Below are 18006 nucleotides of genomic sequence, written 5' to 3' on the forward strand. Positions count from 1 at the left end.
AGAAGAAGGGTCAGAGAGATGCAGTGTCGCTGGCTGGGGGACCACAAGCCGAGAAGCTCAGCTTCCAGAAGCTGGAAAAGATTTTCAAAACAAAAATAGAGTTGGAATCTCGGCAGAGCTGGACAGAGAGAGAAGAAAATTACGAATGAATCTTGGCAGAACTGGATGAACAGAAAAGAAAATGACTGTTGCAGGGCCCATCTTCAGCAGCTCATCCTGGAGCCGGCACTGGCACCCCTGAGACCGGCTCTTAAGGACTTCCTGGACAGTGGTGAGCGGTGGCATCCTGGAGCCCAACTGCAGGCAGCATTGCCGCACGCACACGCACCTTTATCTGGATACCTCCTAACTCAAGGTGGCATTTGGGAATCTTACTCTTCCCGTTTTACCTCCCCTTGACCCAGAATGGAGAAAATATTTTACTGAAAGTGACTTTGTAATATCAAATGCCAAAGCTACTGTCATTCAGCGCTGTACCAGCTGTGACTTTCAGTATTATGGCGGACTTTATTAAAAGAATGGTCCGTGTAAGTGAAAGCAAAACAGGAGGATAACCAGGATGATGAGAGCTTTGGGAATTGTTTTCTGAGGAACTAATGATGCTGCCCGAGACTCTTGCTTTTTGGTCATGCAGTTTGATTTTTAACTCTAAATGAGCCTTCGCATCGGAAGGTCATATCAGGTCACTCCCAAGCCCCCTACTAGTTGGACTGAGTATATCATGTCCATAGAAGACTTTCTTTTTTTTTTTTTTAATAGTTTATTGTCAAATTGGTTTCCGTATAACACCCAGTGCTCTTCCCCACCAGTGCCCTCCTCCATTACCACCACCTCTTTTCCCCCTCTCTCTCCCCCTTCAACCCTCAGTTCTTTTTCAGTATTCAATAGTCTCTCAAGTTTTGCGTCCCTCTCTCTCCCCAACTCTCTTTCCCTCTTCCCCTCCCCCTGGTCCTCCATTAGGTTTCTCCTGTTCTCCTGTTAGACCTATGAGTGCAAACATATGGTATCTGTCCTCCGCCTGACTTATTTCGCTTAGCATGACCCCTCGAGATCCATCCACTTTCCTACAAATGGCCAGATTTCATTCTTTCTCATTGCCATGTAGTACTCCCTTGTGTATATATACCACACCTTCTTGATCCATTCATCAGGTGATGGACATTTAGGCTCTTTCCATGTTTTGACTATTGTTGATGGTGCTGTTATGACCATTGTTCATAGTAGACTTTCAAGAACCATTTACAGTACTCAACTTGGAAGACATGGGTGCGCTTTTTCAAAATGTGAACTATTAGTCTTAAATAAGTTACACTCACATTTGCTATTTATAGAATTGGTATCAGTGTAGCTTTTGAGTTTATAGCCAACATGTCATCCTGAAATATTCTTTAATTCATACATACCTAGTTCTCCTATTCTCGATTTTAAAAGAAAATTCAAGATAAGACTATGTTGTCAGCCAGTCTTAAACATCTTCTATAAACCTATGCCATTATGAATAATGTGAGCAAATGCTAATGAAAGCAGTTCTATGAAAAAAAGTGGTACAGCCAAGCCATGGCACAGCACTCAGCAATTTAAAAAACCCCCACAATTGATTCATTAAAAAGAAATCTAGAGGCCTCTCAATAATTATGCAGAGTGAAAAAAGTCAGTCCAAAATGGTTGTATTTTGTTATGTAGCAAAACCTTTTAGAAATGAGAAAATGATAGAAGTGGATTGACCAGTGCCCTGGGACAAAAACGGAGCATGGGTAACCGGTGAGTGGGCGTGGCTTGCCTGTGAGCATCCTTGTGATGATCTGTATCTTCACTGTGCCAATGTCAATATTCTCACTGTACTAAGATATTGCACTATAGTAATATTGGGGGAACTAGGTAATGTGTACACAAGAACTCTCTGTATTACTTCCTGCAACTGCCTTTGAATCTACAATTATAATAGAAAGTTTAATTTTTTTTTAAAAAAGTAGCTATTCTTAGCTCTCCATCTGTTCAAAACAGATGGCAGGCTGGATTTGACCCACAGGCTGTAGTCGTTTATTGAGTTGAATGCAAACACCAGGAAATGCTATATGTTCACTTAATGGTGCTTTACATGCTAAAACTTTATAGAGATCCAAGGACAATCATGGGTCTTAAAACGTGTTTTCAATCATCAGTTCTTATAATTACTGTAGTGGTTTTCTAGAGGGGGTGTCCGTTCCCAGTCCTAGTGTGAAAGGGTTACAAGCAGTGGGTCTATGGCCTCTTCTGGATTAGGAATCTTCAAAAGTCTCTGTTCTTGCTTCCAATCAGCATCAGGAGCTCCTCCTCTCCTTATACACCGCTCCCATCTCCCTACATCCTGGTTTTCACTACGTCGCGGGTGCTGGTGTTACGTGGTAGGTCATGTAGCTTTGATTGTCCTTTCTAGCTCCACTTTCACAATTACTTCCTGAAGGACTTAGTTCTCCCAATTCCCGAGCTTTTCAGGGATCTGCCGTGCGAGCTGGGTTGATTCTTACGTGCTCCCACTGCTAGCTTAGAATTCAGCATTCTCTGTTCTGCGAAGCCAGTAACGTGTGTCCATCTGCCCAGACGTTGTTGCTCTTAACCCAGCTCACTTTCTGTTCATCCTGGGAATCCTCTTTTCCTTTACCGTTTTACTATCAGGAGGGAGCATGTGTTGAGCTCACCATCGTCAACCAGAGGTCTTTATTCAAATAATCATAGTCTGAGCTAACACATCGGGGACTCATGACATCTGGGCCGGTCATCATAGCCAGTCAGGAGCTGGGACGTGGGCATATGTCCCAACCCTTGGTTACTTCATGCACTTGGGTGCAACTTATCATGCTGGATGCAGCTGAAATGCGTGCTTCTCATTACAGCAGGCAGGGGGTCAAACCTTGAGCCCAACCTGAAAGAGTGAGATCTCCTTATATGGACGTGGAATATTCTTCAAAATCCTTTTTCTCCTGCTTTGGGTTTTGTTTCGTTAATACCCGCACTTGGGGCCCACCTTCTCTGGTTGCAGACTCTCCTAATCTTAGATACCTAATCAGAATCCATGGGGGTGCTGCAGAAAGTGATAGGAGATTGAGCCAGTAACCTCTACAGACCCTTCTAGAAATATGCTCATTTAGAATGTGGCGAAAATGTGCTGTTTGAGTTCCATGTAGCAAATTTACATGTCAGCAGTAAGCTAACGGCCAGCCTTTGGAGACACCCCCTTGGGAAAGAGCTGCAGAGTAGGGCAAGAACAGCTAAGCAGAGTCCTGGGGGCCGCCCACAACCTCTGTTGTGGGCCTAGTGGGATGGCATGTCTCCTGCCTCGGGCAGTGCCACCCACTGAAAGTTAGGATACAACATAACACAAGTAGTACATTTCCTCAAGGTCATGGCTCACCTTGGATGTTTGCATGAGGGAATTAGGAACGGAGAACTATTTGTGTTATCTATTCCACTTGACATTTTGCAGCGCTGACACATTATTGAGGTAGGCATTTATATATAAGGCAAGGGTTTAGAGCATGTTTTAAGTTTTGTCAATTTGACAGGTAAGATGGTATTCTTTATTAAACAGAAATATCTTTGTTTTTAAAGGTTGTACTTTTTTTGCCCCCATGGACTTGCTGGCCATTTGTATTTTACTCTTGCAAATTATGTATTCTTTCACTTACTCAAAAATGTTTATTGGTCGGGGCGCCTGAGTGGCTCAGTCGGTTAAGCATCTGACTTGGGCTCGGGTCACGATCCCACAGTTTGTGAGTCTAAGCCCTGACTTGAGCTCTGTGTTGACAGCTCAGAGCCTGGAGCCTGTTTCGGATTGTGTGTGTGTGTCTCTCTCTCTGCCCCTCCCTTGCTTGCACTGTCTCTCTCTCTCTCTCTCTCTCTCTCTCGCTCTCTAAAAATAATTTTTTTCAATGTTTATTGGTTACCTCTGTTAGTTCCTGGGAAATCAAGGTTAACAAGACACGTTTCCTTGCGATTTTATTGAGCTCCTGATGTAGAGAAGTAGACAAATATTAAGCAAGTAAGTAACACAATTTTTGTGTTTCTGAAACTTAAAAACTCAGAATTTGCCATATGTGAATCAGATATATTTTAGTATGTTTGAGTCTTCTAAACCCTTATCTTTTATTCACTTGCTCTGTCATGGGCTAAAAGTAGTGAGCAAAGTCTCCATTTACTGATATGTTTCTGTCTATCACTCCTTGGAGTTCCTGTCATTTCTGTAAGAAAAAATTGGTCACTTTAACTGGTGCAGCCACCGTGGAAGACAATATGGAGGCGTCTCAAAAAGGTAGAAACAGAAATACCCTATGACCCAGCAATTGCACTTCTAGGCATTTACCCAAAAATACTGATTCAAAGGGACACATGTATCCCAATGGTTACAGCCGCATTATCAACAATAGTCAAAGTATGGAAAGAACTCAAATATCCGTCAACTGATGAATGGTTAAAGAAGATGTGGTTTATACATGCGTGTGCGCGCACGCGCGCACACACACACACACACACACACACACACACACACACACACAATGGAATATTACTCAGCCATCAAGAGAATGAAATCTTGTCACTTGCAATGATGTGGATGGAGCTAGAGAGTATTATACTAAGCAAAGTAAGTCAGTCAGAGAAAGACAAATACTGCATGATTTCACTCACATATGGAATTTAAGAAACAAACATGAACATAGACGGGGGGAAAAGAGAGAGAAGCAAATGAGCAAACAGTCTCTTAACTGAGGGTTGCTGGAGAGAAGGTGGGCAGGGGGTGCGTTAAATATGTGATGAGTATTAAGGAGGGCACTTGTGATGGGTGTTGTAGGTAAGTGGCGAATCATCACTTTTTAGTAAAATAAAAAAAATATATTTTAAATTGTTTATAAAAAACGAAACCTTGACCATTTTGTATATATGCATAATTTTTAGATCGCCATCATGAATTATATATAACTTATCATCCTTTATCTCTTTTATGCTTTTCTCTCCCATTCAGCTTTAACAGTGAGGTTGTGAACATGCTTCCTTCTGGTTTTGCCAACAATATTGCGTTCTCACGTTTACAGATACAAATATTTAATACTGTGAATTCTCCTTCCAGCGCTCTGTTAGCTGTTCTGTATGTATCATGATCTATTTTTTGCCCATCCTTTTACTTTGAGTGGTTTTGAATCACTTTAAGATGCATCCTTTTTATAATCCTATTTGAGACATTTAAAAAACAATTAAATATATCCAGACCACTTACATTTACAGAGAAGATAGCTTTTTGGTTTTGTTTCTGTCATTATATTTTATACTTTTAATTACCATGAAGGCTTTAAAATAATTTCCAACATATGGCTTATTTCCTTTGCTCATGTATGTGTTCAAATCATTTTATTTTTCTTTTATTCATTTTTGAGAGACAGAGGCAGAGTGTGAGTGGGGGAGGAACAGAATCAGAGGGAGACACAGAATCCAAAGCAAGCTCCAGGCTCTGAGCTGTCAGCACAGAACCTGATGTGGGCTCGAACTCATGAACCATGAGATCATGACCTGAGACGAAGTGGGATGCTTAACTGACTGAGCCACCCAGGTGCCCCTTGGATCACTGTAAAGGTTTTTATTTTGTCTTACCTTTAAGTGGTTATTCACAGTATTTACTGATCTCCTCTGGGCTTCTAATGACACAGTATACAAACTATGACAAAATAATATGCTTTTACCTCCTCATAACCCCCCTTTCACTAAGTTGGCTGATACGATTTCTACATTTTTTTTTTTTTGGTGCTCACCCTTTTAAACTAGTCTATAAATCTCAAATACTTTTTACTCCTAGTAATGAGAGTAAGAAATTAGAATCCTTAGCCACTTCTTACCTTCTCCTCCAGGCTCCAAGTTCTGTTACAGTACTTCTGTGACCATAACTTGCACACCTGACCTTGTCTTTGTCTTACAGAAAATTCTTCTGCTGTAGTTTCTCCGTTTATCTCGATTGTTTGGACTTTATCCTCTTGTGGCTTCTTCACAAAATGCTCATGACAGATATATTCCTTCATTCCTCCATGTTTATGTGTATTACATTCATACAGCAGTGGTTGTTTGATTGATACGTTCCCTTAGTAGAATGGACACTAGTCAGGAATATGTGCCTGTTTTGTTCATTGGTGTATTTCAATGCCCAGATAAATGTTTGTTAAATGGATACACAAAGGAAAACCACAAAATAGGTCTTGGGTAGGGTTTCTTCCTCCGGAGAATTTTATCAGCATCAATCTTTGAGTGCTAAATGCTAAAGATGAGAAGTTTGAGGCATGTTTCTGTCTCTGCTACAATTTATTTTTAGTTCTCAGCAATCTGACCTTGAGGTGCCTATGTATGGTGTGTGTGTGTGTGTGTGTGTGTGTGTGTGTGTGTGTGTGTGTGTGCGCGCGCACGCATTTATCTTTCTTGGAGTTATTGAACTTCTTGAACCTGTAGTTTTATATTTTTCATCAAACTAGAAAATTTTTAAGCCAATTTTTATGAATGTTCCATGTGTGCTCTTAAAAAATATTCATTCTCTCTTGAGTGAAAAAAAGGTCATTATTTATCTACTAGATCAAGTTGATTGATTTTATCATTCAAACCTTCTATATCTTTGCTCTTTTCGGCTAATTTATCCATTTCTGAAAAGTATATCTCAAAATCTCCAACTAACACTGTTGATCTAATACCTAGTGTGTTCAGTCACTTGTTTTATATATTTTGAAGCGATATGGTTAGCAACATACATATCTGTGATCATATCATTTGTTATAACGTACATCATCCTTTGCCCTTTGAGGTATGTTCATCTCTTCATTGTTTTGCTAATGTTAAAATTGCTGCCACGGCCAGTCTGGGAGGACTGTGTGAGGCAGGGAACTTCGAGGTTTCTGGAGAATCTGGGAGGATGAATAGATGGGTAGACCTTCAACTGAGCCAGTAATGCAGTGAGCAGTAAAGGTATTTCAAGGTGGGAGGGCTTGCAAAAACAAGTCCACAAACGCGCTTTATGCATTTATTCTAGTCCAAGTGAGTTACGTCTTGTGAGTTAGGCCTAATCCCAAAAGGCTGAATATGCTTTCTGAAAGAACCGAGGCAATCAGCGCGTGGGCAGCTGTGCTCTGTTCCAATTGGAAAAGGAATAGTTACAGGGTAGAGAAGTTTCCTTCAAACCAGGAGGGCTCAAAGATAGACAGCCTTCCTGTGACAATGGGGGAGGGGAGAGATCCTTCCTTATGGGATTACTGAGCATCCCAATGCTCGCTCTCATCTACTTTCCTTAAGTTATTACTCAACAGCTTAAAGGATTAAATGCTTTTTGAAAATACTGGCTCCTTTCCACAGAACTGGCAGGCAGGGAGATAATACAGATGACCCAACTGACATAAAGTGAAGTGAGAGACATTTTCCTTGCAGAGTAATGAGAAAATTCTCAGAAGAGGACAGACTGGCTACTGAACTGTACAAAGCCCCGTAAGAAAAATTAGGCCTGATGGACTGGGTGAGGCAAAGCCTACGTGCACAGGTGCTCTTCCTAGATCTGTGAAGCCCGGGGGAAGTGGCACTAGGACCCGAAGGAAATGCAGGCGCTCACCCAATCCTGGCATAGATATCCTGCATGGGTCAAGAGGAAACTACTCATAGATTTCCTTGATCTGAAGATTCTATACCTCATTTCTAATGCTGAAGCAAGTCTGTGGCAAATAGTGTAGAGAACACAGAATCAGAGATGGCTCCCGGGGGAAAAATTGCATCTGAAGTAAGGCAGTCAGTTTCAAGTAGACAGACCATGTGGGACATTTTCAATACAGAGCTATACAGGAATACACACACACACACACACACACACACACACACAGATACACACATACACACACACAGCGGCAGACTTCCAAAAAGAAAGCAAAGAGCCAGTTTTAAGAGATTTCCTTCTTTTTCCACCTCTAACAGGTAAACAATGATGTGAGACCCTGTGGGGGAGAAGGTAAGGACAACCATCCCTTCAGTCTTCCCAACCTCCCTGAGGCAGGTGTTCCATCTCCAATTTTCAGATGAGTCTGACTGTAGAGCTCCTTTCTGTTTCCTCACGATGGATGCAGGAGGGACAGGTGGGTGTGGCCTGCTCCGTTTCAAACTGTCAGGCAAGGAATTAACGCTGGTAGCTTCAGAACCAGCAGAAACACAAATACATCTTGGCATCATGGTTTTTTGCAACACATCAAGTGGCACCCTTTAAACCAATGACAACCGTTTCTATTTCTGTTTCTAACCCAATTCCTCTTTGTGGAATGTGCTCTTCGAGAAACCTGAGGCTGGGTAATGAGCACTCCGAAAGCCCAGAGCCCAGATCCTGTTGCAGAGCACCAGCATGACTTTCTGTGAAACTCCTAATAAATCATTCAGTTTTGCCTTGAAGCTACTGAATAACTTGGAATAATGTGAAAGCTGATGTCTCAAATCAATACCAGGACACCCACACAGGAGTCCTATTTACCCTGGGAATTGTTAAATTCCACCTGTGGTAAATTGGCATCTCCTCCGTGGATGAGGTGGTTCACTTCAAAGTTGAGTTAACTTTTAAAAGTCCATTTTCAGCCTGCTTTCACCAAGCCTGTCTGGTAATTGCCTTCTCTTGAAAATCCAGGCCCAATCCACTAGGCCTCCTGACAGACAACAAAGAGGAAAACAGTGAGTGAAAGTAAGAGGCAGAAGCACCTAAAGGATCTATTAACACAGTGTATGGTGTTGCGTCGGCCTGGCAGGTAAAGCCGTGGAGGCAGGCCTTGATGCGTGTTCTGTGTGGCTTGACGAGGAAAGAGAAGGCGGCTTACCGAGCGTCTACACTGTACAAGGCGTGGTGTCATGCCTTTTCTTATTTATCTTCCCAGCAGCCTCTACATAGTAAAATGAACCTTACTTGGTAGATGTGGGACCTAACTAAGGTCATTTGGCCAGAAAGTGGCTGAGTTACGAGTTCCCAGAACGCATGCTTCAGTCACGCCTTACCCAAAGCGTCCTATGCGAAAAGGCCAACATGTTCTAATAAGGAACCCAGGGAACAGATATTCCTCCTCGATTGCTACGGGGTTCAGGTTCCTCTCAGGGAGGAAGTGTCAGATGAGACACTGAGCGGGCTGCCAGATGAGCAGTGGACAGAGCTGAACTCACAGCCTGTGTGTCTGAAGATGGCGTGCACGGCGGCTCAAGTCTACTGTTACCAGTAAGGACTCCTCACACGTACGTGGGTAGGAAAAGGTCTCTTTAGACTGGGAGAGTGGAGAGAAGGCAATTAGTATTTATTAAGAGGTAATAGATCTTAATGATGAAGGACACGGACGCTGGGGCCAGACGGTCTGGGCCTTAATCACATGTGCTGTCTTCCTGCAAAACAACCCAACGTGGGTGTGCACGTGAGGGTGTGTGGGTGGGGGCAGCAGAGATGGCCGAGCAGCAGTGGCCTTGAGCTGGCTCTGCTGAAACTAGTCAATGACGGCGTGAGACACATCGTAGTCTATTTCTGGAGAGGTTTTGAAATTTCCTATAACGAAAGCATAAACATAAACCTGGGCTCCTTCACCGCTTACTTGTAAGACACAGAGAAGTCTCTTGGCCTGCCTCAGTTTACTCATCTGTAAAACTACTAACAGGGCCTACCTACCTCATAGGGCTGTAAGAAAAATGCAGGAGTTAAGCCATGGAAAGTGCAGAGTAACCACAACATCCTAGGCGCCAGACATGGTTTTACAAATTTACTATTTCAACCGATTCATCCCATCAACCCTAGGAAGCAAGATCACTTCCATTTTCACATGAGGAAGTGGACTCAGGAGTTCTGGCAACAAAACCTGCATAAAAACCCGGGTTTGCTCCATTAGCCTGGTTTTCTACTCAGCCCACTCCCCGAGAAGTGACGTGACAAGGTATTTAGACAGGGACACTGAGGCTCAGGGGGTTTCCACTGTGCTTAGTGTAGGCTGGGGACGAGATGCAGACCAGGCGCTCTGCGACATGCAGCCCGGGCTCTTCTTAGTGGACTGGACAGGCTGTCCCTGCACTCCTGGGGCAGGAGAGTGAGGAGCTCTGCATTTTAGTGGCCTTGTGGCCACTGTGAAGAGCTGTGCCTCTCAGTAGGTCCCTGAGGCAGTGGCCTTCAGGCCCAGACCACAAGCACTAAGGCTCATAAAAGAGAACCAAATAAGGGAGAGAAAAATAGAAACCTAAGAAAACCTTTATGCTAGCAGCCTCTGCATTTGATAAATATTTTAGTAAATCTTTTTCCGGGGCCACGGGCACTTGAGTGTGCCTAAGGCCACACGGCGTCTCCCTCTGAGCCCAGCTCTCACAGGTGGCCCACACAGCTCTGTCGGCCCTGCTGAGTCCCAGGATGGCGGGCCATCAGCTGGAGTCCTCCCTTCCAACAGCCGCTTCGTCCTCCCATGGAACTCGCCCCAAGTCCCTGTAACAGCCTGAGCCATCAGGGAGCAAGTCATGCAGGCTCAGTGACTAGAAAAGCACTTCTCTCCCCACAAATCTCTCTGTAATCAGCAATGACAGGAGAACCAACACCCTCGGAATCGTCATCGTGAATCTGACTTCCAAAAAGGGGCCACTCCCTCAGGAACCAGGGCCGGGCTGACGGTGCCCTTAGAATACAGTGCAAAACCTTCGAGCAGGGCCAATGTCATTGAAAACTCAGCTGTAGCTACTTTTTTGCATGGACCTCAAGTATATTGTAGTATAGAGGTGGAATTTAAGGAAAGGTATTAAGCAGGCTGTGTTTTAGCTTATGGGCAAGTAATATATTGTATCATTTATCTTGAATGTATCATAGATAAGCTGCTATATAATGATTGCCACTTCAGATAGCTGTGAAATAAGGTGATTAAATAGTTGTTACTTAACCCTCTAATTTCTGTATAAGTCTAATTACATGAAATAGAAGTTGGGGTTCTGATTTTTTACTTTGCTTATCCATTTGGAGTGTCATTGTAACTACTGTATTGTAAATGATGGAAAATAATTGCATATGTTAAAAAAAGTGTTATATTCTAAAAAAATAAAATAAAATATAAAGTTACCCAAAAAATGTAATTATCCAGAACATGAAAGTTTATCTCAGAAAGAAATATAATTACCTTTACTATAATTGAAAACCTCCAACCAATAAGTCATAGCTTTATGTCTAATAGGCATTGTACTGAGTGGAATAACATGTACCTTAAATTTTTAAGCAACTGTGAAATAACAATTTTGTGAATTTGAAATCATTAAAGTATTCATGTTTAAAAAAAAAAAGAAAACTAGCTGGACTGCAAAACAATTTGCGTCCTTCCAGCAGGAATAGAACCAGGTCTGACCTTTACCCCCAGGACCGTTTTCGGGTTGCCATTCTATCTGGTGTAAAAAGCACCTGTGGTCAGACTGTAATTAGACCTCTTTGCTAAAACAGACCAATGAATGCACCCTTTCTGCCCCTCTCAAGATTCTTCCGACCTTAAACTGAGCCAGCTGAAAAGCCCAAACGCTACTGGAAGTGAAGGGGAGGTGGAGAAGCCTGGAGGGGGGTTGGGGCAGGATTGGAGTGAAGAGACACATGCACCGCACCTCCTTGCACTTCCTGAGAGCAAGGCCGCCTCCCGGCAAAGCACGATAAACATCCAGTTTAAGGCTATTATCTCCTTTATTCAAAAAAATAAATATTTCACTTTTGAGGCGACATATTTCAAATCACATTAAGCACAGAGAAGAAGTACAGTCCCTTTGGAAATTGTGAACACATGTAGGAAGAGAGTCATGTGCAAAACAATGCAGATGGGTGAGCACTGACTCCAACTGATTCATGACCCAAAGATTCCCCCCCTCACCAGGTGGGCTACATATCGATTTTAGGAGGGAAAAAGAAACACACACACACACACACACACACACACACACACACACACACACCTCTTTGAAGTCTGAAAGGCACATGAAGTGGACCATAAGGTGTATGGCACGTTCACTGATAAAACGTTCCCTATTCCCTCCCAGGGAAATCGGAGAAACTTTAATCAAGTCAAAGACCAGAGAAGACAGGGTGCTCCTGCTTGGAGCTGAGCATCGGGAAAATCTCTGAACACGAAAGCCATGTTTCGTCTGCTTTCCCCCTCCCGGGCCTCCACTCCCTGCGTGGGGAGTCCGCCCACAGCGCTCACTCGGTGACGGCGGGGCGCGTGGCCACGTACACGAACACCACGATCAAGAGCACGACCACGGCCAACGTGGGCAGCACCACCGTGGTGATCTGCTGCCGGGCCTCCTGCATGGCCTGCTTCCGCTCCTTCTTGTCCTTGGACGTCTCCTTCTTGGGCTTGCCTTTGAGCTGCCGCATCTTCCCCGGCGAGGCTAGGAGGGCGTCCAGAGAGGGTTTGGAAGGAAGGGCCACACTCCTCTGGTCAAGGCGCAACACCTCCTGTGGGGAGAACTGTGATTAAAAAACGAATGGAGTGAAAAAGAAACGAAATGATACACTGAAAGGCAAATGCTAACCTTGGGAACACACCTGCAATTTAGAAGACAAAGGGTTAGGAACAACAGGGGTCACACAACAGAAGTCAGCCCCTCTGAGTAGCCGGGGTGAGGGCGGACTGGATGGACCCCGGGGCTCCTGGCCTGGCGGCGAACTGTGGACAGGTCTCCGGCATGCTCACATAGGGCCTCTGTGCATGTGGGACACGGAAGGCACACTGTCTCCACTCGGATGAGAGGGGCACATTTCTCCCCGCTGAGGCCCCGCCTACTTTCCTCACTGTTCTGTGTCGCGACCTCCCGGGCTGATTAGCCTCGCTGGGGCTACAGAGAGCCCAGCGGCACCGACTTCTCCATCTCAGCACTGGTTCACCCATCCGCCCAGACCTTCCTGAGCACCTACTATGTGCCGGGCACCACTGGAGGAGCCGAGGAAGAGGTAGGGGACTCAGTCCCACCCTCACAGCGCCCTGGGTCTAAGGGTGTACCACAGGCTGTGGGCAGGGTGGTGTGTGAGTCAGGCAGACAATGGAGACGGGCTGAGCCTGCGGTCCTGCCGCCCACTTGGATTCTCTTGGATTCTGTGTCCCGAGGAGAGGCTCAGGTGGAGAAGCAATGCTGTCAGGGGCCTGGAAACAAATGAAACGCCCATTGGCAACTTCAGAGCAAGAGCTCCACAGAAGTGTGATTCTTTTTATTTTTTAAACTTTTTTTTAATGTTTTTTATTTATTTTTGAGAGGGAGAGAGAGTGCTAGCAGGGAAGGATCAGAGAGAGAGGGAGACACAGAATCGGAAGCAGGCTCCAGGCTCTGAGCGAGCTGTCAGCACAGAGCCTGATGTGGGGCTCAAACCCACAAACCATGAGATCATGACCTGAGCCGAAGCTGGACGCTTAACCGACTGAGCCACCCAGGTGCCCCCAGAAGTGTGATTCTTAGCTTTGAGCAGCAGCAGTCCTTTGGCTGACTGGGATGGAGAAGGATTTTGCTCAGAGGCCTTTGGCCCTTCTCAGGACCCCCAGAAAAGCCAAAGGACCAGGCTCAGGAAACGAGCAGGACAAGGGGCCAGGTGGCCATACCAGGGCCCAGCTCACACCACAGCACCACCTGGGCACTGCCACTGGCTCTGAGACCACCGCCACTGTCCTCGGAAACTAGGTGTAGCTGCGGTCACAGTCCCGGATGAACAGCCAAGCACCTGGCTTTCCTGCACCATCAGCTGCTGAGTGCTTCAGATTAGCCATGCCAAGGCCCAAGACGCCTACAGCCCAGCCCTAGAATCTCTGCAGTAGGTGGAGTGTTTTCTAAACACGTAAAGCAAGTGGAGGTTGCATGTTGGACCAAACAAGACATCTGCCCACTGCAGAATCTGGGGCTCTCATGGGATTCGATGCTCTCAGATGCAGAAGTGCAGCACACACCAATATTCCTCGTTACACGATCTTGAGTGTACAGTTTTGTCCCAGGGCAGTGGGCGGCCTGTCACCATGCTGACGAGGAAGACAGCATTTACACCTAAGTCACCAGGTTAAACGGCAGAATCAAGAATGTGGATTCTGAGACAGAAGACGTCTTACATGAGACTCAATTGCCGGTAGAGGAACCCTAATATCTCCTACCACTCCTCTCATCTCATTATGGACCTCGGAATTTTTTCTGTATGACCCACATCAGGCAAAGTTTCTTATGGCACAAGATGATGAATTTTAGTACACTAGGATGGCCTAAGGTCAGACAAAAGCAAATATTAAAGTTCACGGCAGCTGTGTTTTGGCCAATGTACAACTTCCACTAGGATTTTAACAATACCCATTAGTACTTCCTCAACATCTGACAGGTGTAGGAATCCCTGGTGTTACCAGTTCGCCCTTTCAAATCTTTCACAGAACGTTCAGACACAACCTGGCTTTCCCACCCAGATGTACCACTGGCTGTGGCCGTGGGCACATTACTTAGCCTCACTGGGCCTCACTGCCATCCTCCAAACAAGGAGAACAACTTGTCTCGTAAAGGCTGACCGCGAGGACTTGAAAACGCACCCGGACACAGTGCCCTGCCCACCCACAGGGATGCAGGCCAGGCCGCTGAGCCAGATGGAGCTGGCTTCCTCTCCTCGCGACTCACCTGCCTGCGACCAGGGGTGGCCTCCCTACACTTCTCGAAGCCCCGGCTACCACCTGGGAGGTGCTACTGATGGCGGTGTGCCCTTCACAGGGCGTGGCAAGGACAAGACAAGAATCTGTCACGCGGTGCGTGGCACGGAGGGCACTCGCTGCATTAGCGGTGCTGCTGGGACTTGCCCCACCAGCCTGTGATGTCGCAACACACGGGATGGAACAGGCTTACTGTCCCCATTTCAGAGATGAGGACACCAAGGAGCAAGAGGAAAGATGTCCTGCCACTGGGCACCCCACTGTAAACAGCATCATCAGTGGTTCCTCGCAGAGCCGTGGATGGCATTGGTTGTCAGCCACGAACCCCAGTCCATCCTCTTCCTGACGGGGCCTCACAAGATGGTTTAGAAAGAGACAAGCCATTCGCAGCTGGATCTGCAGCTGTTCCCCAGGGGAGCTAATGGCCTGTCAGGCCTAAGAAACATGGAGGACCCGCTGGGCCCCCCACAGGCCTGGCCACAGGCAGGCAGCACCGGAAGCCCTGAGTTAACAAGGGCCCAGCTGTTCTGGCCAAGGACATGGACCCTGATTCTCCTTAGCTGCTGTTGGCATCCTCCCAAGTTAGCATTTCAAAGGCACCAGCCTCCATGGTGACCAGCGCCTGCCATCCAGAAGTTCTTGGGAGCTTAGGAAAAAGCCCCAAGTTGCTGGGGACAGTGTAGGTCTGGTCAGGATTTAAAGATCTAGCAGGCAGGTCCAAATCCTGAGCTCCCTCAAGGCCACAACAGGTGGCCTCCCTGCTCTCACTCACCCAGGCTGCAGACCTCTAACCATAGCCCCAGGCTCTCCTTGGGGCCGAGAGTCAGGGAAAACGTCTCTGAGATGACACCAGATAAGAGGGAAGGGGATTGGCCAGGGCAGAAGCAGGGAAGCACAGCAGGCAGGGAAGGAACCAGGCGGGAGAAGAGGGGCAGGTGGACCTGGAGAGGGCGGCAGAGGCCAGGTCACGGCTCGCAGGCCACAGCAGGGAGCCCCGTTTTATCCCAAGAGCAGCATGAGGCACTGAAGGCTTCACACTGAGAGGCACAGGATTTAAAAAGCTCCCTCTGGCTGGTCTGTGGAGAGCAGGGCAGGAGGAATAACAGGGCCAGCGTGGGAGGGGCGCTCAGACTGGGAGAGGGAATGGTGAGAGGGAGGACAGAGTCCGTACTCCGGAGGCACAAGTGATAGGCCCTACTTACAGATTAGATGTGGCCTGTGAGGGAAAGGGGGGACATCACTGGTGAACCTGAAGTTTGGAGCTCAAGCAACTGGCCGGGGAGTGGTCTTGCCTCATGAGCAGAGGGAGAAGGGGTGGGGGAAGGTGGATTTAAGAAAGACCGGGAAGTGCTCTGTTCATCTCTATCCGTGGATGAGGATGCCTATTGGACATCACCATGGAAATAGCAAGGAGGCGGCTGGAGCAATGAGTCAGGAGCTCAGGCTGGGCTGAAGATCTATATTTGGAAGCCATCTGCTATTAGACAAGGAGAGCTCACTAAAGGCAAGGTGGACGGAGAAAAGGCCCTGGCCTGGGCCCCACAGCACCTGACAGAGGACAGGTAGGGGTGGAGCAAGCAAAGGGGCCTGGGGCCAAGAGAGTCAAGAAATGTACTGCTTCAGAACACTACTGAGAGCCAAGGTGAAGATCAAGGAGCATCTGGGGCCTCTGGCAACATGAAGATGTGACATGAGCGACTTCGGTGATGTGAGAGGGGAGGGTGCGGAGGAGGGCTACTAAAAGTGTCATCCACAAACTCGACTGAGAAGGGAGAAGCTTGTGCCAGAATGCAGATGAACACTCTGCTTCCTTCACTAACAAAGTTTTGCCATGAAAAAAAAAAAGTCAGCTGAACTAAATCAGGCGTATCACAGCTGACTTACATTCTGGCGCAAAGTCCTGAATCTGGTGACAACCTGTGATGGATGGCTCACAGACTAGCACTCTGACCAACACTTGCACAGACAACTAGTCTGAGGTCCTGCTAGGAGAGCGTTTGCAGCCAGAAGGGAAACCAGAGGATGCTGGGGAGTCCAGCAGAATGGGGGGAAGCCCTGAGGCTGAAAAGAGGCCACATAAGGACCACCTTGCCTTGGGAGAGGTGAAGGCACAGCTTCGAATCCACCAGGAGGCAGAGAAGACGGGGCCGAGAGGAGGCAGGCCTCTATGTGCGGTGGGAATGAGAGGCTTGTGCTTTCTTAATGAAACAGGAAAGGGCTCAGCTTCAAGTCGGGGGCGTTGGAAGGCAGGCTTGAGGATAGAGCAGGCAGGAAATAACCACCTTGGAGGGTAAAAAAGCAAGCTCAGCAGGGAAATATCAGCCCTTGTGGCTGAAGTTCATAGATGCTTAATATCCAGGCCCTGCCTCTTCCTGGGCCGTCAGACCACCTCACCACGTGCACTGGCCTCAGTGGGCCAGGCGGCCTGCTGGGCCACGGCTGGCTCGTCCACACTCGGCCAGGACCTCTGACAGGTATGGCCTGGGTCAATCAGCCCCCACTTGGGAAATCCACAGTAAGAAACATTAAGGGACACTTCAGGTAGCCACCTGGAAAACCATCATGTCATGCGCAGAAGGCAAGAGAGAAAGCCAGGTGAGGAGGAGGAGACAGGAGCAAAGGGGACCACACTCCTGTCTTTCTAGCTCTCCCACGCTGTGGTCCTCACAGGACACTGACGTGTTTCTGTATCTCATGGTGGACACCTCTTTCACCTGGAGCTCCAGTGGACCTCTGTCTTTCAGTGAAAAGAGCCCCAGCTACAAGGATTGCTCCAGTTTCACCAATGAGGAGCCCAAAACCCTGCCTCGGTCCCCAATTAGGGAGTGGCAGAGTTAAAGGTCAATCCCACATCTGTCAGGCTGAAAAGCCCGAATAAGTCACCGCCTGCCTGCACCCACCCACCTTCCTGACCCACTTCCCACTTTGGGGCCCCTTCATCGCTTACCAGCCCCTCCACAGAGAAGAAACTAAAGATCAAGTTCACACCATGCAGTCTGGCTTCTTCCCAGCAAGCAGCCCAGGGAGGGAGGAGAAGTCACTATCGGAGTTCCAGCTTCACAACTGTGACTGCCACCTGGTCCCCCCACTGCCTCTAACTCCCCTAACCAGGGCAACAGAAGACTTCACAAAGACTTTGAGTTCCACCCGATTCCAGTGAGACTCTGCCCGCTCTGCCCCTCCCCCACCAAGGCCAGTCCATGGCAACTGGTCAGTGCTGCAAATTCCAGCTGCACCCCAGTGTGTGTGGGCAGGAGCCAGAGAGCAGAGAGGAGGGATGGGAGCACATCCTTTTATACAGAATTGTTTCAAGTTTATGATTTTTCTCTGATTATAG

At 47.0% G+C, this 18006-nt stretch overlaps 1 protein-coding gene across 4 annotated transcripts in view; it reads right to left on the bottom strand.

The window, feature by feature from the left end:
* Positions 1 to 11670: 11670 nt before the first annotated feature.
* The window catches only part of SMCO4 (single-pass membrane protein with coiled-coil domains 4), a 65047-nt gene continuing 58711 nt past the window's right edge, over positions 11671 to 18006 (bottom strand). The window contains exons 5-6 of one of the 4 annotated variants that reach the window (XM_029914629.1): positions 13005 to 13145; positions 11671 to 12460 (exon numbers count right to left, since the gene is read on the bottom strand). In XM_029914629.1, the coding sequence (XP_029770489.1) occupies positions 12200 to 12460; positions 13005 to 13145 (402 nt within the window). In that variant the 3' untranslated portion in view covers positions 11671 to 12199. Of the gene's footprint in view, positions 12473 to 13004; positions 13146 to 17616; positions 17781 to 18006 lie in introns of those variants that run through there. The other 3 variants (XR_003900073.1, XM_029914630.1, XM_029914631.1) reach the window with 3 other exon arrangements.

This window comes from Suricata suricatta, chromosome 11, assembly GCF_006229205.1.
Source record: "Suricata suricatta isolate VVHF042 chromosome 11, meerkat_22Aug2017_6uvM2_HiC, whole genome shotgun sequence".
NCBI classification, from domain to species: Eukaryota; Metazoa; Chordata; class Mammalia; order Carnivora; family Herpestidae; genus Suricata; species Suricata suricatta.